This window comes from Typha angustifolia, chromosome 13 (genome assembly GCF_048772165.1).
Source record: "Typha angustifolia cultivar Huaian chromosome 13, ASM4877216v1, whole genome shotgun sequence".
Taxonomy (NCBI): Eukaryota; Viridiplantae; Streptophyta; class Magnoliopsida; order Poales; family Typhaceae; genus Typha; species Typha angustifolia.
This window is the reverse complement of record NC_133251.1, coordinates 2,236,814-2,260,724: the sequence shown is the minus strand read 5'-3', so window position 1 is coordinate 2,260,724 and position 23,911 is coordinate 2,236,814. Positions and strand designations below refer to the sequence as shown.

General features: G+C 37.7%; 2 protein-coding genes and 1 pseudogene across 2 annotated transcripts; 1 reads left to right on the top strand and 2 right to left on the bottom strand.

Moving 5' to 3' along the window:
* Nucleotides 1-1,775: 1,775 nt before the first annotated feature.
* On the bottom strand, nucleotides 1,776-2,508 carry LOC140774287 (nuclear transcription factor Y subunit B-1-like). The gene has a single exon (XM_073117213.1). It carries the CDS (start codon nucleotides 2,464-2,466, stop codon nucleotides 1,867-1,869), a length of 600 nt encoding a protein of 199 aa, XP_072973314.1. The 5' UTR covers nucleotides 2,467-2,508; the 3' UTR covers nucleotides 1,776-1,866.
* A 2,794-nt stretch (nucleotides 2,509-5,302) lies between these two features.
* On the top strand, nucleotides 5,303-9,859 carry LOC140775047 (LRR receptor kinase BAK1-like; annotated as a pseudogene).
* A 456-nt stretch (nucleotides 9,860-10,315) lies between these two features.
* On the bottom strand, nucleotides 10,316-21,669 carry LOC140773810 (protein ACTIVITY OF BC1 COMPLEX KINASE 8, chloroplastic). The gene is made up of 20 exons (XM_073116563.1): nucleotides 21,124-21,669; nucleotides 19,798-19,933; nucleotides 19,005-19,171; nucleotides 18,069-18,189; nucleotides 17,855-17,955; nucleotides 17,092-17,190; nucleotides 16,045-16,155; nucleotides 15,851-15,930; nucleotides 15,643-15,712; nucleotides 14,093-14,166; nucleotides 13,912-13,981; nucleotides 13,535-13,623; nucleotides 13,328-13,452; nucleotides 13,055-13,135; nucleotides 12,913-12,973; nucleotides 12,754-12,808; nucleotides 12,567-12,665; nucleotides 12,383-12,472; nucleotides 10,744-10,803; nucleotides 10,316-10,637 (listed from the first exon to the last, which is right to left on the bottom strand). The coding sequence occupies exons 1-20, from the start codon at nucleotides 21,586-21,588 to the stop codon at nucleotides 10,521-10,523; spliced, it is 2,271 nt and encodes a 756-aa protein (XP_072972664.1). The 5' UTR covers nucleotides 21,589-21,669; the 3' UTR covers nucleotides 10,316-10,520.
* Between the last annotated feature and the right edge of the window lie 2,242 nt (nucleotides 21,670-23,911).

The following is a 23,911-nucleotide window of genomic DNA, read 5'->3' as shown; positions in this document are numbered from 1 at the left end:
GCCGACCTCGCCGCTAGAATCACGGGCTACCTCCGCAAAGACCGAGACAAGCAGGGGCCTTCCTTGACTCGCACCACACCAGTCGGAGTACTCCGGCGGAGGCTTGACCGATCAAGGCAACATAAGCCTAGCAGAGAGAATGGGAGAGAAGAAAGAGAGGCAGCACAGAGAAAGAAGGGGAAGAGGGAGAAAGAAAGAAGACGACGACTCTGTTATATTTTTTCGAACTTTAGAGAGGAAAAGAAGTACCCAACTTTTCTTTTCCGATTAAAACAAAGAAAGAATGATTTATACTTTGATCCTTCTCTTTTAAGTTTCAATCGATAGCTTCCTCCCTTCTCCTTCAAGCTACATCCCCCTCCTCCAATTCCCCGCCGCATCCCTCTGCCTCTTCAAGCCCTCCTTCTTCGACGTGCCTTGGGTCAGGTTACCCCGGATCGAATGGTTGCTATTCTTCACCGCCTCCGATCAGCTCCACCCTTCCCTTCCCTCCTAGAATCGCTCAAATTCTCTCTCTCTCTCTCTCTCTCTCTCTCTCTCTCTCTCTCTCTACTGATCTGATCCACTCGGTCGCAGGTAATCTCACGTGCCTCGAAGAGACCGGCTTGACGTGGAGGCCTTCGTGAAGGTTGGTGCCGGGGATGGCGGCGTCTGTGATGGCAGTGCAGGGGCAAGGTTCGCCGGAGGCAGGGCGACAATGGGGATGGCCGTCCACCATGCGTTGGATAATGGCCGGGGTATGTGGAGGTTCATTGAGGCGTGGGCGAAGTGCTGCCATGGAGAGGTAGTAAAGGAAGGACGCGGTGAGAAACCCTCGTTTGACGAGGCGGTAATCAGACACCTGAATGGCTAGGAGGTCGTGAGAGAGGACGGGATCTTCTCCGCTCGGCGACCCAGAAGGACGGTCGGCGTACGTCAAAGAGACGTTGGAGAACACTCGAAGGGTGAGATAATTGGATGGGACGATTAATCCAGTTGCCCTTAATGGGCTCGCCAACGTGGCGGCCTCTCCTGAACGGAGTTCGCCTGGTGTAAGCCGAGCCGGGTCATGTTGGTCTCGATGAACGACGACGGGGAGACAACATTGACTTAAGGGTGGGGTTCAGGTTAAATATTTCTTATCTCAATATATTCTTTACTTTAATCCTATACACACACACACACACACACACACACACACATACACGTCAAGCTATTTTACTTCTGCTAGCTTGTTTTTATGCATATCTTCTCAAATCCAAGAGTCGCGATTGTTGTGAAGAGATTCTTACCTCCTTTTGTTTTTCTTAGATTCTCACCTCTTTCAAGTGCAAAGATGATGTTCTCTCTCTCTCTCTCTCTCTCTCTCTCTCTCTCTCTCTCTCTCTCTCTCGGACCAACTTTTGACTATCCATTTATTATGTGTGATAACTTCGGAGATAAGAGAAAGAAAAAGAAAAGAGAGCTTAAATTGCTGAATTCAGTGCTCCTATTTGAACTTCTTACATCATATGCATTTCCTTGGAACAACGAGGCTATAGATTCTAGAAGTTGCAAGTATATATGTGTAAATTATGGTCTAAAATGGTATATATTTCCACCCTCGAAAAAATTAGAAAACAACCCAAATAACTTTCCCTGCTTTTAATATTTATTTTTCATATATACTCTCTCCACTCTCCCTTTCATATATAAAAGATGAAAGGAATATAAAGATGAGCAAAAAGAAAGCATCCTGCTGTATCTAGGATTCCAGGCAAGAAAGAAAGAAAGAACTAAACTTGAAGCAATTAAAAGTTTGAAATATATAGTGCTTATTTATTTAACTACTTATATATATATAACCAAAGCACATTAACATACATGTAACTAGTTTATTAATTACCACTACCATTGAAGACCATGAAGCAAACCAGGCAAAGCCCTACCACCATTCCCATCCCCACCTCCACTACTAATCCTACCCAAATGATCATCTCCTCCATAATCCTGCTGCATCCCGGCCGGCGCCGTCCCTACCGGGTAAAACCCGGATCCGCTAAGCCCGGAAAGACTTGCGCTCGATATCATATTACAATTAGACCCCTCCCCGTTACAAGAATTATATTGCTGATCGCCTTGCCTCGTCATGCTCTTTTCTCCTTCGGTTTCTCTATACTTGTTGAGGTAGAGCTTGAGAGGTCCGACGTACTTGTCGAAGCCGAGGGTGGTCATGGCCCAGAGGAGATCATCGCCGTTGATGGTCTTGCGCTTCTCCCGCTGGCACTTGTCGGAGGCCTCGCCGGTGATGAAGCTGATGAACTCGGAGACGCACTCTTGGACTGTCTCCTTGGCCTCCTTGGAGATTTTTGCGTTTGCGGGGAGGGAGCGCTTCATGATGCGGCTGACGTTGGCGATCGGGAGGAAGCGGTCTTGCTCCTTCGGGGAGTCGCCGTCGGACGGAGGGCTGTGGATAGGGCTCAGGTGCTGACTTCTTCTACTCTTCATGGCGATGAGAGAGAGGTTAATGGAAGGTGGTGGATGGTTGAGTTTAGGGTGGGTTTGGTTATAAAGACATGGAAAGGAAGGGTTGGAAGAGATAGAGAGAGAAGTGGGTGGGAAGACGGTTCTGATGACGACGTAAAGCAAAGAAAAAATTCTTCGCAGTGGATTCTCTGCAGTCTTAGCTGGAAGAATTTTAATGCTAACTAATGGTTAGAAGTATATTAATGGACACATTATAATTTAATTTAAGCCCTACCTTTTTGCTTTTAATGTAGTCGACACCCTAAGACTGAATTTTCCTTGCAACTTTATCCTTCTCCCGCTACTTTTGACCTTTCGAATATCACAGTCATTAATAATTACATTAATTTCTCTATGTGAATAATCTTACGTTCAGTAGAGTATGTCATGATATTCTTGTGCAAAGTAAGTGTACATTTCTTAATTATTATAAAAATGCTTCGCATATATTCTAAATGGGCCAATGCTTGGTTCCTTATACTTAATTAAAGGTTTAACTTCAAATATGAATAAAACTTCTAGTCATCACTAACATTTTGATACACACTTAAGATACCTCAACACAAATTAATCAAGAGTATCCTACAAGACGTCTTGCCTTTTTGGTGCAAGGATGATCATGAATCTGATCACTCAAATATTATTCCTTTTAGACCGAGTGGGCATTAGCCCTTAATTAGATCCAACCTTTTCTAAACTAAGCTAAGTGATGATGAACACACGAGCTAACAAAGCTATGTGATTTATCTAACATTCTAAAGCTACAACATGCATGCATTGTAGAATCTATCAACCTAGCCTTTTCTCCAACAACATGGGTTAATGCATCAAGATGAACTTGACCAGGCAAATTAAGCTAAATGCTAAAGTGATCTTGACACTTTAATTAGCCAAAATGGCAAAAGACCCTTAAACAAAAGCATGGTGTTTTAGTCTCAATTATAATATACATTAGCTTCTCGAGTATGCAGTATCTTACTTTTTTCCCACACTAGTGTTTATTGTTCAGGGCATTTGGAAAGAGGACAGCAAAAGGAGGCTGTGAGATGCTCATCACATTTCTTTTCTCTTTCAAGTGTCCCTTAGTTGATTCTTTCCATCACATCACTCAAAACTTTGAAGGAATATATATATATATATATATCACAATTGGTACGTATACATCCTTTAGCAACTTCAACTATAACCTAAATAAATAAATGAAAACTTCAACTATAGCCTAGACATTAAAGTAATATTTTGATTGGCATGTTTTATTTATTTAGATGTCATTGGTGATCTCATCATGAGCATCTCATATTAATAAAGGAGGAGCATTAGTGTTTGAACTTAGATGGAAGCTTCCAGGTCAAAATGAGAGGCATATGAAAAATTTGGAAAGAAAAGGCTTCGTTTGAAGAAGACAATGACTTTGGAACAAACATTAAACATCAAGAGAAGAGGACATAGTTAGATTCTTTTCCTGGACTGCAGTGGTTATATCTCCTCAAAAGCTTAAGCTTGTGACTTGAGAGATAGATATATCTAATCTTACACATTATGCTTCACACGAACTATGAGAATCCATTGATGGGGAAATTATTCCCTTTTTTTTTTAATTTTCTTTTCTCTCTTTCTCTCTCTCATGTTATATTCCTATTCTTCTTCTAAAGAAAATTTCGTGGTACGAAGGAATTCATTCAAAGGTTTCAACCCATCACACTAAATATGTTAAGATGTCACATCTTTAATTATTATTAACTTAATGTGACATGCATGAGCTAATTAAGTTTGTATGTGAGCTCTTGGATAGCCTTTCATGAAACTCTTGGTGGTAGGAGGATCATATTCTAAAGAAATGATATAATAATCTAGAACTTATTATTTTTAACCTATGATTAAGTTGTTGGCGTAGTTTGCATGATATTTTTTTATGGTTAAACTTCAACTTTATAAAAACTCTGGTGAAGAGAGATATAAATTTAAAGTAGTATAATAAGAGAGTATCCCTGAAACAAGGTGTTAGATGTATACTTAGCTATGTTTTTTTTTTTCTTCAACTTAAAAATAATAATAATTAGTATATGATCTTTTAATGACCAAAATGTCTTATTAATATAGTGGAAAAATTGGGTCATTGACTACAAGATTTGAATAGTGCCGGCCCTACTTATATGAAAGATTGCCATCAATAAGGCATCATTAGTCGTCAAGCTTAAATAATTATAATCACCAAGGAATATGGACCCGTTCATAATTAACGATAAAAAAATTAATTAATTTTTATACTAGCACAAGTCAACTGCTACTTTTAGTCCAAGGCGGCACATCCTTAAGTTTGAGAAAAATAATTTATTACCAACCTATTTTAAATAATATTTTTGTTGATAGTTAAGAGTTAATTGTATTTTATCCCTACAAAAATTCATATTTTCAATATAACCACTCTTTTCATATTATATTTGGCTAAACGTCATGTTAAATTTAAAGATCCTATAGATAAATTATAGATGATTAGATTAGTTTATTTAATTTTTTGTAATTTTATATTGTTAATGAGGATATTTAAATTCAACGTATAATTTTGTCAAATATAATGAAAAAAAAATTCATTATATTTTAGTCCAAACGAAAGAAAGGTTAAATTGGAATTTCTTTGATATTTAAATATCGAAGGGTTCACATCTAAATCAACAAAATTATAGGGTGGTTTCTGTAAAATACCACCTGTCAGCAAAAATATCAAGATCCAGAGCGGCCTTCCTGCAAATGTTCCTAACGAACGTAACGGTCCTAACTCCTAACCGCCTCTTGGACCGCTTTAGCAGAAGCCGGCTCGATGAAGGCGGAGACACGTGCCCTCGTGGGATCGAGAGGGAAGTTTGGCCCAGCCGAGATCGTCGAGCGCTGCGTCCGCTACATGGAGGTGAGCTTCTCTTTCCTTTCCCCAATCTTGGGAATCTGGGGTTAGGGTTAGGGTTTGAGATTATTTGTTCGTCATCTGATTTCTTCCGTTCTTCGGTTAATTTTGTGAAGAATTTTCGTGTATAACTGTGTTCTCTGATTGTTTTCTTGAAATTGTGAAAGATAGTGTATTCTTAGTCTGTTTTTGTGCTCCGAATACTCGATAGATCGAAATGTTCGATAATTTTGTGCGGTGTTGTTGTCTGATTGTTGTTCTTGAAGATTTCATGATTTCTCACCCCCCATCTTGTAACCTAGATTTAGGGTTTCTTTCTTCCTTTTTCCATTCTTCGCGCTCTTGTATAAGATTTCGTCCCTAAGGATGGTGTTTTATATATAATGTTTCTCTTGACTTTACTGTCAAAGAGGTGTCCTTGATCTGCGTATTGGTTTTCTAAGTAGAATGGAATTAAGTGCTCCTTAAATGTAGTTAACTTTAGATTTAACTTGAATAAGTACATGAGGAGGTATCCTTAAATGTAGTTAAGTTTATATTTTATCTTTTAAGCAGACTATTGTTTTGTTGCAGAAATGTGTCACAGATTTGGTATTCTATTTTGTTATCCAATGCAGGTATCAACATCCATTAGATCATTTCTCCTTTCTTCTTGTTCTTTTCCATGTCTTCATTACCCATATTAGGTGAAGTCTGGAACTAGAATTAATTCATACAAATTTATTTGAAAGGATGCATATTTTGGTGCTCTCCAACTTTGCACATTGGTTAATAAAATTACATTTACTTCTGATGAGCTTATGCCCTGCATCTGAGGTTTTCAGTTTTCATGCCCTGGATTTCGAACAGAGCGTGCACTTTTGGAGTAGCGACTGTTGAGGTGCAGAAAATACTGGACTAGGGTTAGCATCCTTGAATATTGATAAAGGGAGTCATCTCTATCAAGGTTAGCATCCTTGAATTTTTATTGATTTTAGTATTTTACTCCTATGGATTTTATATAAATCTCATCAGAAGTATCCTCTTCTACACTACTATGAGTATGATTTTCATATATTTGTAATGTTGGCATAATATATCCATCTCAGTTTGTCTCATGCATATTTAGTTCATTGAGAGACTAATTAAAGCTAATATAACCTAGTGATTTGTTGTTATTGCCATTTTGATTGCATTAATACTAGTTGCTAGTTAAAACACTTTTGGTTTGCATCCTCTGTTGAGCTGATTGGAAGATCTGACTTATATGTGTATCTCTCATTTCTGAGTTTTGGCTTGCAAGTGCACAAGCAATTCTGAGCCATTTCTGTCCCTTCTTTAAATATATTGGATTAATTTGCCTATTTCTTGAAGTTTGATTATTAAAGTGGTGGTAGTGATACCTGCAATTTTTTAAAACATAAAAATGCAAAAGATTTGGATATTACATCGTATAATTGTATGATAAAGATTGCTTGAATCTTTAACGGTTCAGTGATTGTCTTGTTAGAGGGTGGTGGTGGATTCAGAATTTCAGTCCTTGTGTGGATTTGCAGGGGTTTTAGGCTTCTTGCGGCAAGGAGGAATAGGAGTAGCTAGCTGGGGGCTTCCTCATGGAGGGGAATGGCCATGCCAGAGGTTGTGGCCTCATGATTCCTTTGATGATCCTGGTGTTCCAACCCCTTGCTAGGGTTCTTGCAAACACAAAATGTGCACGATTGTGTTTATCCTAGTCTTGTATTGGTTTTGATTGGACGTTTTCTCTAGTATTTTCAGTGGTATTTTGGGATTTTCTTTTTAGCTCTTTCTTGTTTGAATCGAATTAACCTCGTGTGAAGAGGAGTAGAGGTGAGACGATTTGGTTCAGCAAAGTTCTTGACAAGTTAGGATTTAGTTGATCTCTTTGTTTTCAGTTCATTCGGGACCTGCGAGAGTATAGATTGGATACCTTAGTACAAGGGTTGTAGTGCCAATCCAGCAGGCATGTGCCCTGTGCTACTTAACACACCTCTAATATATTTTTAGGTATTTAGATATATTCCCCATTCCCTTTTTCATATACTGTGCTGTTTACTCTGATATGCAATAGTTTAGCAGCATCCTTTTGGGTATGCTGATGATAAATATAATAGAATGTGGTTCACTGACATGAGACTAGCTATATATTTGAGAGACTACTAGGTGAATTTATGGCTACTGAGTTTCATTTTAACAGGAAATAGTGCTTCTGGTACTGGATAATTGCTGGAGAAGTTGCAGCTGATGCTGCCTTGCTGTTGCTGCTCCTGCTATTGGATTTGCATGGTGGCAATGTCAGCTAGCCACAAGAACATTTCTTTGATGTACCTGGTCCGTGTTGTCATTTGGGCCAGCTCAAAAGATTTTCATTGCGAGAACTCCAAGTTGCCATATTCTTGGAAGAGGTGGTATTGGAAAAGTCTACAAAGGGACACTTGCAGATGGTTCATAGTAAGCAGCTAAAAGACTAAAAAGAAGAGAGAACACCTGGTGGGGACCTTCAGTTTCAAACAGAAGTTGTGCTGATTAGCATGGCTGTACATAGAAACTTACTCAGATTTCTGGTTTCTGCATGACACCCGCTGGACGTTTGGTTGTCTGTCCCTAAGTGGCTAATGGAAGTGTTGCATCATGCTTACTGAGGTACCGTTACACCTTTTTTATAATTGCTCGTCACCATGCGTGTTCTTAGTTGTACAGAGATGGTGTAACTCATAGTCACAAGTGAAAAATACGATTCCTTTTTAATTTATTCTATTTCCTATAGAGAACTCCAATCTGATATTCTCATCTGAGCCACCTTTTGATTGGCCAACGCGGAGACGAATTGCTTCGGGATCTGCAAGGGGGGCTGTCTTACTTGCATGACCATCGGGATCCCAAGATCATGCATCGTGATGTCAAAGCAGCAAATATTTTGCTGGATGAAGAGTTTGAAAGCAGTTGTTGGGGATTTGGGTTTAGCCAAACGTATGGACTACAAGGATACCCATGTAACAACTGCTGTCCGATTGACAATTGGACACATTGCTCCCCGAGTACCTTTCCACAGGAAAGTCCTCAGGAAAGACTGATGTTTACGGGTATGGAATCATGCTTTTGGAGCTTATTACTGGACAAAGGGCTTTTGATCTTGCTCATCTCGCAAACGATGATGATGTCAGGTTGCTTAACTGGGTAAGCACATTTCTTTCATCCGAACTGTTTTGTATGACATACGTGCCTTACCAACTATGGATGAACTCGTCTTGAGGATTATTTTATGATTTATTAACTCCTTTAGGCAATACATAGTTCTTGTTTACACTGCTTCCTTTTGCCATTTGCAATATAGATGTTTGCTCAGGAGTTACAAAATGTCTTGGACATTCTTTTCACTGAATCCCCTATCATCTTTCATCTTTGATCTTTTTTCCCCTACTTTTCGTTGTGAGAGCAGGTGCAAGACCACAGGTATCGTCTACTCCTAATTTATGAAAAGTTTGAGCAGTTGTCACATATTCTCTGTTGAGTCGCATCATTGTTCATTTCCACTTGCCTTACTGATATCATTCAACTAGATACCAGCAAGAGAACAGCCTTGCAGCACAAATCTGTCCGACTTCATGCATGTTAGCATTTTAGTGCCACAGTAGATTCTTCCCACAAAAATCTTAGGTGTTTGATCGATCTTTTGAATACATCCTTCCCTCTATACAATTTGCATGTGATAATTAGGTGTTTGATCGATCTTTTGAATACATCCTTCCCTCTATACAAATTGCATGTGATAATTAGTTAAAAATAGTTTCTAGATGCTTTATCATGAAACGCAAAAAGAAAAGGAGATGCTGGTAAGCATCAGGACACCAAGTTTTGTAGCTGTTAAATATGATTTGTTTGTTACTTTGGTTTAACTCTTTGCTGCTGTCAGATAAAAGGACTACCGAAGGAGAAAAGGTTGGAATTGCTGGTTGACCCAGATCTACAGAACAACTACATAGAGGTTGAGGTGGAGTCCCTCTTTTATTCAGGTCGCGCTGCTCTCTTCACGCAGGGCTCTCCACTTGAGAGGCCCAAAATGTCCGAGGTGGTGAGAAGGGTTGAAGATGATGGACTTGCTGAGAGATTGTTGGCAGCAAGTGGGGGTGGTACAGCAAGAGGGTGATTGAACCAACCCGCCCCTCTGAGTGGATTGTTGACTCAAATGATTTGAATTATCAGGTCCAAGATGACGTTCACAATGGAGATTCCGAAATAATCTTCAGCTTCTCTTTTATCTTCTATAGGCCCCTTCCTGTATCTTAAGTGAATCCTTAATTAACTTGTGCATATGGTTCAGTGGCCATTGTAGGCTCTCTGGCAATTCATTGGTATATAGTTTTTCCCTCGATGCAATTCTGTAGCTTCCTCTTTCGTTAAAGGCTCATTGCAGGATTTGGTAATAGGTATTGTAGCACATTTTTTGCCTGGATATTTACAGCATTGTCTTCTCCTAGAAAAATGTACTATAACACTACTAACGTCCAACGCTTGTTCGTAAGCATTAATTTAATCGCCTCAGTGTGTTCTTTTCAACAACCAATATTGTCATAGATGTAGCCTGATGAGGCTGATTTGCCAGAGAGATTCGATTGGATTCGTCAAATGACTTGGAGCATTCCTTGGTCACACAGGCTGATTTGCCTCGCATCTGCACGCAATATGAGACTATTATAAGCTCTTCAGCCTTTTGACCTTTCATCTGGGGTCCTGTGAAATGGGTGGAATTGATAAGTGATAGAACCTGGTGAACTGGACCTACTACTAAATATTGATTATCTCTCCGTCCCACTCTAAAATATGTTAAATACACCAACCCAATAAAGAAGGGTCCTTTGAGAGAAGGCTTTGAGCATCTATCTTTAATATCTCAAAGTAAATAACAAGCCTAAAAGTAGAGGTTGACCTTTCCTGAGTAGTAATCTGAAGACGTTACCCAATTATATGTACATATAAATATTTGTTACATGGCATTTACATCTGCTTCACCTATGAGGTGATTGCTACAATACTTATCGTAGGGGGAAAATTGGTGGAAAATGAAAAAAAGAAGAAGAAGAATATAACATGAGAAGTACAAGGCCAAAATCACAGATTCAGGATCATCAGCTGGCCAGTCTTAAGCCGTGCCTGTTATCAACCTCTCCTGTTGATCTAGTTTCTTGACCTTAAGAATACCAAAGAAAACTTGCAGTCCAAAGAATGCACAAAGAAAATATGCAGTCATTGCAGGGACCTGCAAAAGTAGAATACCCATTACATGAGATACATGCTACACCGTACATGCAATACATTTCACTAAAATTTCTCATGCACCAGGTCAGTATGTTTATATTGCTTACCCGGATAGAATTGAAGTACAAAAGTGTAGCGAGGTTTACTAAACTGCCTGCAGCTATCGCCTGCACAAAGTAAATAATTCTTATAAGATTGAGGTTTCAGTTCTGAAAATTAATGGAACAAACAATCAGTATTGAATCTGGGAAAACTGTATAGCACACTGATATGCAAATACATAGAGAATAATAAAAGAAATTTGAATTAAGAAAAAGGAGACTAATATATAAGGGTGTGTATGTAGTTTTACTTCCATAAGGCAAATGTGGGTGCATGTACTGTTGTATATTTATAGATACTTCCTTAATGAAGTCTTGTTGCTGATTATTTTCTGGAAGTATACGCTCAAGCACCGCCCACGAAATGAACCACCCAAATTTTTATCAAGGGTTCTTACCCTAAATATCATAGTTCTACAAGATCTAACTAGAACTTTAAACACTTCAACCTATATTTCCAAGGTTCCTCTTCCATGTGCATCAACATTACAATTCCAATATATTGTATCACTTCTGATGGCAAGAGTCCTCATAACATTAAACAATACAACCCATACAACACTATCAGCCCTATGCTGTCTTAATTCTAAGCACATTGCAAAGTATACCAAGAATTTCAAAGTCTATCACGGTGAGTATCACCAAACCAGTTAGTCTTGAAGAAAACAGTTTGATTTGATCCATATTTCTACGTTCACAGGTTAAAAATCTTTACCTTTGGTGTTGTTCGCTCAGAGATGCCTACAAGTAACTAAACAAGCTCTATATAGAGGACCAGAGCTACCAGAAAGAGGACAGACTGGGATGGTCTCCAACAGGAGAAGAGTTGGGTTGCAAAATTTAGACTCAGGAACCTACTTTAGGATAAAGTCCAACCTATTCAAAATCAATTAATCATCCGTAAGTTATGATAAATTGTCTACAATGATCCAAAGTTTGAGGTTTGGACACCTATCTTGAAGTTTTGACTTGCATGACATTGTAAAAACTGATAGCTTGTCTGTAAATGAAAGCAAGGTCGACCAACTTTTGCTACTAATCCACTTACAGAATCTCTCCATACTATGCATCAAGTAGACAACAGGTACCCAAATTTTAACTGCTTCACATATTACCTCTTGACTGATATATCATAATTACTAGGTGACAGAAAATATTAGTGCGACATCTCAGGGCTGAAGGAAAATTTTAAGAAACAAATAATTTCTTTCATGAATAAAGAGAAAAAGCATCTAAGCCCAAAGAATCAAATGCCTTGTTGTACTTCCTGAAACATGTCATCTCCTTGTTTTGATGAGAACTCCTTCAAAGGGAAATGGTCGGTTCAGTCCAAGTTTTATAAAAAACAACTTGCACTTTAACTTGAGGTACCATTACTTTATGTCCATCACACGATCTTTAAATTACTCAAACTTTTATCCTAGAAACTTCTCTTGAATCATGTATTTATGGGATCTAAACACTCATGATTCTTAGGGGAGAGTCAAATGATACGGCGATTATTCCACCTTAGAGTGATTATACCGTATTAGCCTCTTTATGTCTCTCTGGTTCTTACCAAACAATCTAGATTATAACCCCAAACTTGAACATACAGCAGATCAGGAAGGAAAAATGCATAAAGCGATAGCTAAGGTTGACTCACATTTCCAATTGTTTTTTGTACAGCTGCAACTCTCTGGAAGGCTCTTTCAGATTCCAAAGCTCGAACTCGTAGTTTGAGATCACCTTGCTCCTGTATGATAATGAAATTAGGGTATAAGCTAATGACTCATAAAAGACTAAAAGCAACTTCAGAGCTCAGAAACTAATGTCTTTTTAACAATTACCAGCCGTTGAATTATTTGTGCAAGTTTTTCAACTCTGCCAGCTTGTCGAAATAAATTATAGAATGCAATAGATTGCCGCTCCCATCTCTTCTTTAGGTCCTATATTTTCATGACAAGATGTAATTAATATTAGAATGTCTCATCATTTATAAAGGGCTAAACTACTATTGAAGGACAGAAGTCCTGCCTTTACAACAACTTCAATACCAGCTTCCCGAAACTTTAGCAACTCCAAGGCATATCTATCAATAGAAAGCATGTAACTGAAGTTAGATCTAGAGAATGCACACGCAAATCTTCAGAGCACGTAGCTACAAGATAAAATTAAAAAATCACAGCCACTCACGGTTTGGCAATTTCTGTAATGTCAAATCTAGGATCAAGGCCCTTCCCTATCCCATCTAATACTGCATGCATATCACCCATCAATCAAAAGATAGTACAATGAAATGATATCAACTAATCAATGTGCTGCTTCTATATGAGACCTGAAAATGCTCTAACAACAAATGTGAAAGTGGCAGGAAAGCGGAAGGGTTGATCTGCAGCAATCGCCAAAAGATCCTCTCCTGCAAATATTAGATTATTTTTTAGCACTTACTGAACAATTACTTGAGCAATAAATGATGCAAAGTAAATAAATTGCATCTTTTGGGAGCAAATCGAGCTAAAAAGCTTTGTTTATTAAATTTTAGGCAATACCAAGAGTTCAAGTTGTTCAAGAGTCAAATATGTAAAGTTGTTAGACTCAAATGCATTACCAATTGCAGCTAGCCGTTGCTTCTTCTTTTCAAACTTCTCCTCTCTGGTCAATTGCTTTTTAAATCCAAGTTCAGCAGCAGCCATCTCTCTCTCTTTCCTTTGTGCTGCTAGGCGCTCCTCAAAGCTGCAAAAACAAATCAATGTGAAAAACAGAAAGTATTCGAGCTTCAATTTTGTAAGTCAAATTGTATTTCTTCCCATCATACTTATTAAGGAAGAACTGAGCTGTTCTTCTGACAGCTGTCATATCCCCAGTAGGAACAAGGACACCCATTTGAATCATTGCTTCAAGCACCTGCAAGTTGAGAGAGATGTCAGTTTATGTACCAAATCCCAGCTGTCTTGTGAGTTAAACTCTATGACCAGCTGCAGTTACTGAAAAGAAAACCAAGAATAACTCTACCCTTTAAATTTGGAGAAGACTGAAAGAGTGAAAGGTAATGAAGTAGAGAATACAAAAATGCTCTTGTAATTTAAGCATAAGAGCAATTAATTAAGAAGCACAAGTTTTTTATATCCAATATTCAGAGACCAACTGACAGTAAAATAATATATTGCATATAGGAGGTCTAGAGAAACTAACTCTGTCAGGATTTTTCTCATAAACTCCATAGAATGTTTCAAGCAATCCTTCCCTGATATTGGGACTAATGCTGCAGGTAAAAGGATGTGAACAAACATTATTAGACACAAAAAGGCACTGGAACATAAGTTAAAATTCTTCCAGTCTACTATTCCTGGGCAGCGAGGATATTAGAGACAACCTTCCCATCATTCCGAAGTCATAGAAGATGAGCCTCCCACCATTGACATCATCCACAGCTATATTTCCAGGATGCTGCAATGACGGAAATACAGTGTGAATAAATCACCATTTTATCACACCATGAAAATTTAAATAGCAAAGCTAACAGATCTTCCACTTTAGATCATAGTTTCATCGTACTCCTTTTTCTTCAAAACCATAGAATTGTTTTTTTTCTCCTTTGTTAGATGTTTTCTTCTCTATGACATCAAACTATCAAGAAGTAATAGAAGACCCACAGAGAGATATCTTGACACCATATCTTGATTGACATAATCAGTTCTATGGCACTGTTAACACTTATGCAGGGTAGCATCTTGATACTTCCCCTATGTTGGAGAAAATCAGCCTGTGATGGGTCCAGTGAGAATCTAGCTGGTTGTGTGTGCATGGTTCCCTCTTATGCAGAACTAGTTGTTGCAACAATTCTATTGATGGGACTTAGAATTTCTTTTTCGGATCTATCATTATCTAAAAAATTAAATTTGATTTTAAAGTGTCCAGTTTGGCTCAACTTCTAAAAATCTAGGTCATGTAATTGTTAGTTTGTTTTGAGGTAAGTTTGTTAGGACTTGATTACTTTTTAAGTTAAAAGAGTCCTAGTTTAGTCATATATTATATTAGAAAATATCTTAGTAAGATCAAGTTGTGAAAAGAAAAGGATGAAAATTTGGGAAATTATATTTTTGCGGAGGATTCAACATTTATACATCTTCCCTTTCCCCTCTCTTCTCCTACTCCACTCTTCTCTCTTTTATAGTGGATTTCACGCTTTTTTTGTCCCCCACAATCTGTTTTGGTTTGATTTTTCTTTCCCCAATGACTTAGTGGGTTATCTTTTATCTTTCTTATTGATCTAGCCATGCTAGTATGAAAATAGCACTTGGAGGCAGATAAAAAGATCCACAGAGTGACAAAGCCCTATCCTTTCTCCTTATGTGTGGATCTAGGTGCCTCATTATCTTTTTCCATGTCAGCATGTTTTCTTATCCCTAGGTCACATCAAGAACCAATTCTTATAAGCACCTATTGTGCCAAGAGCTTACGGACAAGATGGAAGCTGCAAAATACAATTCATTGTTCCAAATAGCACCAAGAAAAGCAAAATCCCACTACCGGAGCCAAGATGAAAGGAAAGACATCAGACATACTACAATCTCAGTAAAACTGAATTAATACTAGCAAAAGAGTGTAAGATGGAGGTTAACAACTTAAGCTCATAGACTAATAAAAAAATTTCAGGGAATTGTCGTATACTTACAACAGATTTTAGGGGGGCGATAGCTTGATTCCTAATTAATTATTCTGATTATAGGATTTTTATCGTTTCCCAAAAGTTGGACATTAGTTCTAAAGGATCACCTTCTTGTTGAAGTTTAATAACTACTCACAGATAACTTTTATTCCCTTCACTTCATCCAGTTCAGTGCTGCTTATGGTATCAATAGATTGAGTAAAGAGTAAAAGCAGTCCTACAGATTTGATAAATTGAGGTATAAGAAAACTAACCGGGTCAGCATGGAAAAATCCATGAGATAGAATCTGCTCCAGATAAGACTCAACAGCATATCGGCCCAACCTAGGAAATCAAGAGATTAATTTTAACATCTCTAGGAGAACACAAAATATTATCTTGGATATAACACAAAAAAAATGTCAAATTATATAGACATCCCCACAAAATCCCATTGAAAATGTGACATCAATTTCCCTGTACCTTTTACGATCAACACCCAATTGATCTAATTGCTTTATCCTGTTTATTTTGATTCCTGGAACATACTCCATAGTCAACACCTGCAGGAGAAAGAGGCCACTTTACTACCTACTGAAAGGAGAAGCTCTCATGTAAAAATAATTTTCTCATGCCAGATAATTTTATAAAAGCTTACTAAGCCTGAGAAGATGAACCTGAGGTGTCGTGTACTCCCAGATTATGTTAGGCACTTTCACATATTCCATATCTTTAAAGTTAATAGCAAACTTTTCTGCATTAGCTGCTTCTTTGGTATAGTCTATTTCCTGGAAAGAGCCATGAAATCATCAAACATTATTTGGCAGCTATTACACCACAAAAGTTGTAAGCTTCAAGAAGCTGCATTTCTAGACTGTTGCAAGAGTATGCACTCTAAGGACAGTGCCCATGATGTTCTAATCACAAAACTTCAGAGACACAAATACCACCACAGAAAATAAGGAAAGATATGAAGTAGAATGAAAGAAACTATCTCAACGTTATAAACCTACCCAGTAACCTAAGGGAATGTTTGGTTCACAAATAAGTCAAAGAAACCGGTAAGTCACATATAAAGTAAGTTTAAAAGCAAAAAACTTAATATCTAAACCATTGGAGGCAATCTAGGTCTAAAAGGATTTAGTATAAAAATTGAATTTTTGGAGACATATTTTCTATGTATTAAGTAGTCAAATACCCCCTGCTCTATGTTTCAGTATGACGATTAATATGGATGATATGATCATACACAATATACACTGCTTATGCACAAAGTGTACACCCTGTGGCATAGGGATGCCAAGGATTGAGGATGGCCATATGTAAAACTCCTGAGACATCTCCATGAGGCAAAGCAAGCCATAAGGGTCCCTGTAAGTCTACCAATCTTTTCAGTTGGATATAGTTACATGACAGTTGTCAAGGTCAAAGACTCAAAGGTATAGAATAAACCTAGTATTCCCTTGAAAAGTAAGTTATCAGCGAATAACGGAGGGATAAGCACTTACACATTTCTTTATTGCCAAACCAAAGTGCCTAAAGTTTAGCATGGTCTAGATATTCAGACATCAGTCAGTAATAGTTACCAAAATAAATGCTCAATAAATTGATTATTGCTGAATGTTTGATCTCTGGTATATACCATATTCTGACCAACTAAATAGCATTCAGATAATAAGTTACATCAGTGGCATCCATAATGAACTCAAGAAGGTTAAGCTAACCTGATATAGAACAGTGGCACATTCATCGTAGATAGCAACCCAGTCTCTTTTGGCACCATCTGATTTCGGGTCCACTTTTTGAAGGTATTCAGCTATTACCTGGAATATTAATGAAGATTGAGTAACAGTATATTTGAAGCTTCTATGCCAGCAAACCAAATAGTTAAATAAGTTCCTCATGTAGATGTGGAGTTAATACAGTCAGGATGAGAAAAAGAAAAAGGAGGGGATAACTACTAGACGATCATACAGTTACAGGTATAAGTGTATAAACATATAACACCTCTAGAATGCTACTTGATCAAAGATCAGAAACACAGGGTGAAATTCTATGGTAATAAATTCATGGACACATTGTTCACACTTGCATGCAAAAACAGAAACACCATGAAAGAAATGCAACAAATCAACAAATTCTCTTGGACATGCTCACAATTTGCAGAAGATGTTTACATGCCACAAAATACTCTAGGTTTTCTTTGCTTCCTAACAAGATAATCTAACATACAGATATTAATATGCTATGCCTCACATATATAAGAAAAGAGTTAGAACCTTGGTTGACTTATAGTACTAATCAAAAATTCAGGAGGAATTAAAACTGAAAAGTATATCATCATGAACAACATGCTCGAGCCTTAAAGAATCATGTTATGAACTAAGTTAAACATACTTAGGAATAGCATTTTAGACAGTATGCATTTGACTGGTACCAAGTACAGCATATTCTGTTTGGAAAAGAATGAGCATTTCAATAACTGACCCTTAGATTCTTTAGGTCAATATCAAAGAGATCTTTCAGGCCAGGTCTTTGCACTTTAATCACAACTTCTTGGCCCTTTAAGCTTGCACGATGAACCTGGCCTGCCATAAAATCATATGTTGCTGTAATTTTGCAGAGAAAAGGAAAAGATCGAAAGATCGAAGATCAAACATGAAACTTTCATTATTGTCAATAAGAGTATAAATGTTATTACCAAGACTTGCAGCAGCAATTGGTTCATAGTCAAAGCGATCAAATATGTTATCCACAGGAGCTCCGAGTTCTTCTTCGATAATTGATACAGCTGTGTCCGAGGGAAACGGGGGAACTTGATCCTACAATATCAGAGACATATGTCATCTAATTGCTTGATTGGAATGGAACTATAATGCATAACGTCAGTTTGTTTGAATACAGAAATAACCAGCATACCAACTTTTCATATAGATACTTCTCATGTTTATAAGCACAAATGCATATGACCACAGTTAGAAACTCCGTAAATAGAAAGATGAAGAAGATATGCAAAATAATTAGGAACAAGTTTGGAGGATATTGCCATATAATCATACGTTCAGCCTTTCAGGGGGAAAAATCATTGCCTGTCTCTATACTAAATACTGTTCTTTTAGTTCTACTAGACAAAACAATAAAATGCGATGAAAATTTAACAACACATACAATGGTTTCATAAGTTTGCTATTATGTATCTGATTAATGCACAAGGACCAAAGTATATGTGCATAGGACAACTACTTAGAGAACAAATTTTTCCTGTCTACAGTATATGGCACCAGTGGCATCCACATGCTAGATATGTACCATCACACGTATGTGTCTACATCCCCAAGACAGTCATCAGCACAGCGAGGTTCAAACAATTAAACAGGAAGTATTTATGTGGGTGTTGTAGCTACCGAGATCTTATGTCTCTCCTAGAAGTGGGTTAGAGACACGATCAGCTGATCAGAAAACACCAAGACACGATCAGCTGATCATTTTACTAGTTTCAACTATTAACCAAAGAACTTAAAAAGAAACAGACTTGTATCACCAATAATGGATGAGGAGAATACACCAGTAGAAAGTCAAAAACACAAGTGTAAAATTGTCATGAAGATAAGGCTTAGTAGTATACTAAGTTACTAACCTGCAGTTCAGACAACTGATCCACGTATTCTTGTGCAAGAATATCCACTCTTGTAGAAAACTGTTGTCCTATTTTGATAAATGTGGGGCCTAATCTCAAAATACTTTCCTTTAGCCACTTTGCAAGAGTTTTCCGCCTTATAACCTTCTTCTCCTCAGTCATATCTCCTGCAGAAGAGAAGATATGAGTTCCAAGATTACAATGTTCCCTATTATATAATTTCCATTATTATATAAGTGCTCCTCCTATAAATCACATGGTTTATATCATGTAAAGGACATCTACAACAAATACATAAAGGATGTCAATTAGAGGGATGGCAGAGCTAGCTGTTATGCACCCGGATTCCATGGTTCACTCTTGGGAACAGCACCTCTGGAAATGGAGGTAAGACTATCTCATCTTGTCATTCCAAGTCATTGCATTAGAGCCTCATGCACTATGATGTTCTTTTATTTACCTCTAAAAGAGTATATCACGATCACCTTAAGATAATGCAATGTTGCAGCAATTGAGACTTTTCACAATCTTCCAATTAGCATATTGGAAGATTCATGATCCTACTAGAAGTGTACAAAGTACTTAACTATCCAGCAAGCTTCTTCCACCTGATCTTCAATTAGCAATAACCCAATACCTATCCATCATCTTCATCTGATAAATATTTTCAAATTTCTACTAAAAAAGGATGGCCGACCAAATTATGCAGACTTTTTCAAGGAATCATCACTTAACTCTCTAGCTTGAAAGATAACTGAAACAGAATACATTGGCTACTATTAGTATAACCTACCTCGATAGGAGAACTTCTGGCTATTGAGCCAAGCCTTAAAAAGAAATGTGAAAACAAAACCCCATATTTCCAACGTTCTTTGAATTGTAGAATAGGTTTTAAATCGATTCCAGCGCCCACCAGGAGCAACAGAGACCTGCAAAACCAGATTGTCATAAAAGAATAGGCAATCCAGTCCCAACAATGTGAAAATTAGAAAGACGGGTATTTATGGTCTTATATTTTTTAGCCTAACAAATGAAGCACTAATATAAACCCGCAAGGTCCACAAAAACTAAACAATAAAAATAAACCTATTTATAGCAGAAAATATGATAATTTTAACATTCAACTACTGGGTAATCTTATGTAGCATGAAATGGCAATTCAAGTCTAGCATTTTGCAAAGCTCCACAAGCAGATGGCCTCAGCCTTTCATAAAAATGACAAGGTGAAAGTAGTTAGTAGCAAGCATGCAAGTTCAACATGGAAAATTCTCATTTCTGGTCATGATAATTAGTAAAATAGTCTCGATACCCAAAGTTATACTTAATAGAGTACCAACAAAATTAAGTACTCCAATTAACCAAAATCTCACTTTCTTCTTCTATAGCTAGATATTATCTGCAAGTGTTATACAAAAATTAGTTTTATTTCCTTTATCAAATAAATAGAGAACTTTACTTCTATGTTAAGCATGATTAATGTTCCAAAACTTAAACTAAATGATTGAATTCAATCAGATGGAATATGTTAATATGTTAAAAGACAACATATTTTGGTGTGAATTAAAACGAAGTGCTACATTCCAAGTACTAAGACACTCCTGGGTGACTCGTATGTTAAGGCAAGTTACTTCTGTCTGCAAAACATTGATAAGCACAGAGTTATATACATGACTTGCTCTCAAATCATTGCAAGGAAATCCACGGCTTCTGCATAACCTACAAGATCCCAATACTGTAAACTGATCTACGCAATTGAAGCACTCAATAAGGCTACTACTTCATATGCAGAACTCATACAAAAGGTTTTACCACTTGGTAAATGCTAATAGCACCATTTAAATTTGAATTCGTGTAGCAATTCTAGGATCAATAAGGATTGTGATGTTAACACTTCTACCATCACAATTGAATAATACTATCATTCTATAGCTGCGTCTGGAAATTGCTTCGATCAAGAATACCGGATATGAATTTGTATTCTGCAGATACTCTCGCTAGGTTCAATCTCTTTGGACTTTCCCTCACATTATTAATCAAGAAAACTTTCTAAACTTCTGGCACATTCGGTTAAAAAGACAAATTTATCAAAGAAATAGAAAAGAAGGTGAAAAAAATCAACCTGGGGTTGCTGTCCATCTTTCTTAAACCAGGCGTCCTCCTTTGAGATATCTTCCACCCTCTTCTTCCTCTTCCTCTCCTCCGAAACTACATCATCCACTCCCTTCCCTGCCGCTCCGTTCCCATCCTCGTACTTCACGAGACTCCTACCACTCGTCCCGTTCACCTCCAAAAGCATCTCCAACCTCCCATTTCCACTCTTTTCCACCACGTCATACCCAAACGCACGCCCGTTTCCGTTTACCACATAACCATTTAATCCTCCATCCTCGTCCAACACATCGGTAGCCACAGTCCTCTCCTCCAACGCCGATCGAAACACGACTCGATCGAGCGGCCTCCGCCGCGGGCGGCGACGGCTCTGAATCTGGAAACGGAGCAACGAAGATCGGAGAAACCGTCCGGCGTCCGGCCGCCGGAGGAGTTCTTGGATGGAGATAGTAGAGGCGGCGAGAGAGATCGCCATTTGCTAAGGTTTTGGTCGGTTTGGATATCAACCCCCTAGTAAAGCATGGCGGGAGAAGAGAGACGGGAAGAGCGAAGAGAGAGGAAGAGTGAAGTAAGAAGGCGGTGGGGGTTGGAGAGGTGGTCTGCGTTCCGCCACGTGGCGACACGACGGATGAGGATTTCGTCTTCTCGTGCTTCTCATTGGCCACGCGGGGTCGGTGGGAGGTCGCACCCTCTCAAGCCGTCTTGACCACAGAGTCAGTCTAGGAGGTGAGAGCGGTAACTCACTCCGCGGGTACAACATTTTCGAATTAGGTGTGTTGACGTGGAAGGGTAATAGCCAGTAGTTACGTGCACTTTTTGGAGGATTCGGTTAACAAAGAAGTTGGATTGAGGTATACGCTCTCTTTGGTAGGCTCAATTCGTTCTTTTGTAAATTTCACACTACTCACTTTCCTCGAAAGTCTCATCACTTGTGTAACCTAGAACTCGTGATCATGGACAGCGAGGAGTTGTTTGATAATTTTTTACCAATATAGGTTTGCACTCCAAAGATTGTATCCAAATAAGTGACTTAGAATTTACTTTCCACATAAGTACCACGTCGATATATGAAATAAAATTGAGTTCTGCCTTCTTGAATAGCAATTTTTAAACACAGTGAGCAATTTTCTTTTTTTGTACCTTTTACAAATTAAAGAGAGAAATTATTGAATCGTTTAACAAATTATATATCCATATGAGTATCCAAATTCGTTCATTGAGAAAGAGATTTGTATTAAGTAAAATCACTAATCTAGACAACGCTACTGTAGATAAGTTTGAAGCCCAATTATTTGGGCGCATGGTCTGATAAGCATAATTATATTTGTCAAAAATCATAAGATAATTAATATGTAGGGAATTAGTTACAAGGCACATGATAATATCTTCCATTGCACATGCATCGGTAGACGACCGGGCAAAACTCCGTGGCAAAGCACTTGAAACTCACTATCACTCTTTTGCACGGTGAGCATGACCCGCAAGCGTGAGTACAGTCAGGCAAGCTCGAACCGGTTGCGAAGATTTCTTTAGCGATTTCGTCTTCCTGTGTGAAAAAAGATATCATTATTTCTCATTCACGTTGAGTTTGTAAAAATTAATCTAATCCCTATAAAAAAAGATATAGACAAATTACATCTTTCCCACTCAACTATTGCTTCATATCACTTTCATCCCCCTTAGAAAAATTAAATTGAATAGATACACCTCCTAACTATTCAAATATATCACTAAGCATCTCCATTAATATTTCACTAGAAATTACAATATAAATAATCTTAAAATTTTGATGAACTTAAGATAGACCAATACTATCATCTTCCTTTGACATCCTTTCATCTTCTTCTTTAGTAGCATCTACAACAAACTTCTCTAAATACTAAACTTTACATTAATCTTTTCTAAGTACTTCAAAATTTATTTCTAATACGAGAAGAGAAGAGGCTTAGTAATTCATGGAGTGTATGTGCCTATTTTTTTTTATCTTGAGAGAGCAAAAGTGATACAAAACAACAATGGAGAAGAACAAAATGTAATTAACCCCAGAAACTGAGCATGCAAGTATACTTGCACAATAAAAAGATGGCTGGCTTAAGAGCAGACGATACACACCTTAGACATTGTTTGTTCTTCAAGTACTTCCCTCAAGTTGTCTTTGCCATTTGATCCCAGTGTTGACATCAACAAGAGAAAGGCTAGAGGAAATATAATTCCAACTCTGGCGTAGCTGCTGTTCTTCATTAGTTTGTCTTTGACAAATATCATGCATTCAAAAGGAAGCATGCAAGTATATATGTCTACAAGATGGAGTAGCAATGGAGTCATATATATCAAGAGTCATTCATAAATGAACTGCTTGGAGGATTGTGATGTTCTTCACATGATCCTTGACTCATGGTTTTGGAAGATTGAAAATTCACATGAAATCTTGTGATACCCTTCATCAGAAAAAAAGAATAAGAGAAGTGATTAAAGAAGTTTCTGATTCATTGCAGGGTCTTCATTTATGGGTGTCATTTGAGAAGGTGTGTTGTCAACTTCTTATTCATGGTAAGAGTTATTGCTGTCATTTCAAAGGAGGTTGAATTGGAAAAGTGAGGGGAATTCTCGTGGATATATAACTAAATTTTAACAGGAGAAAAGTACTTTGAGATGATCAAATAAGGCAACAAGTAGTGCAAAAGTTTCTTATGTTGTCTTAAATGAAGCTCAGTCAATAACCTTCTGCCTGTTCATGTTACTTTTAAGCGATAAAAAAATACTTAGTTACTGAACTAGTAGTTTAAGGATTCTCGAAC

Coding starts and splice junctions, on each gene's coding strand:
- LOC140773810 (XM_073116563.1), bottom strand. CDS start 21,588: ATGGCGATCTCTCTCGCCGCCTCTACTATCTCCATCCAAGAACTCCTC. Junction 16,156..17,091: donor GTGCCACTGTTCTATATCAG/GTTAGCTTAACC, acceptor GGCTCTTTCCAG/GAAATAGACTATACCAAAGA. Junction 10,804..12,382: donor TACAAAAAACAATTGGAAAT/GTGAGTCAACCT, acceptor TACTTTGTGCAG/GCGATAGCTGCAGGCAGTTT.
- LOC140774287 (XM_073117213.1), bottom strand. CDS start 2,466: ATGAAGAGTAGAAGAAGTCAGCACCTGAGCCCTATCCACAGCCCTCCG.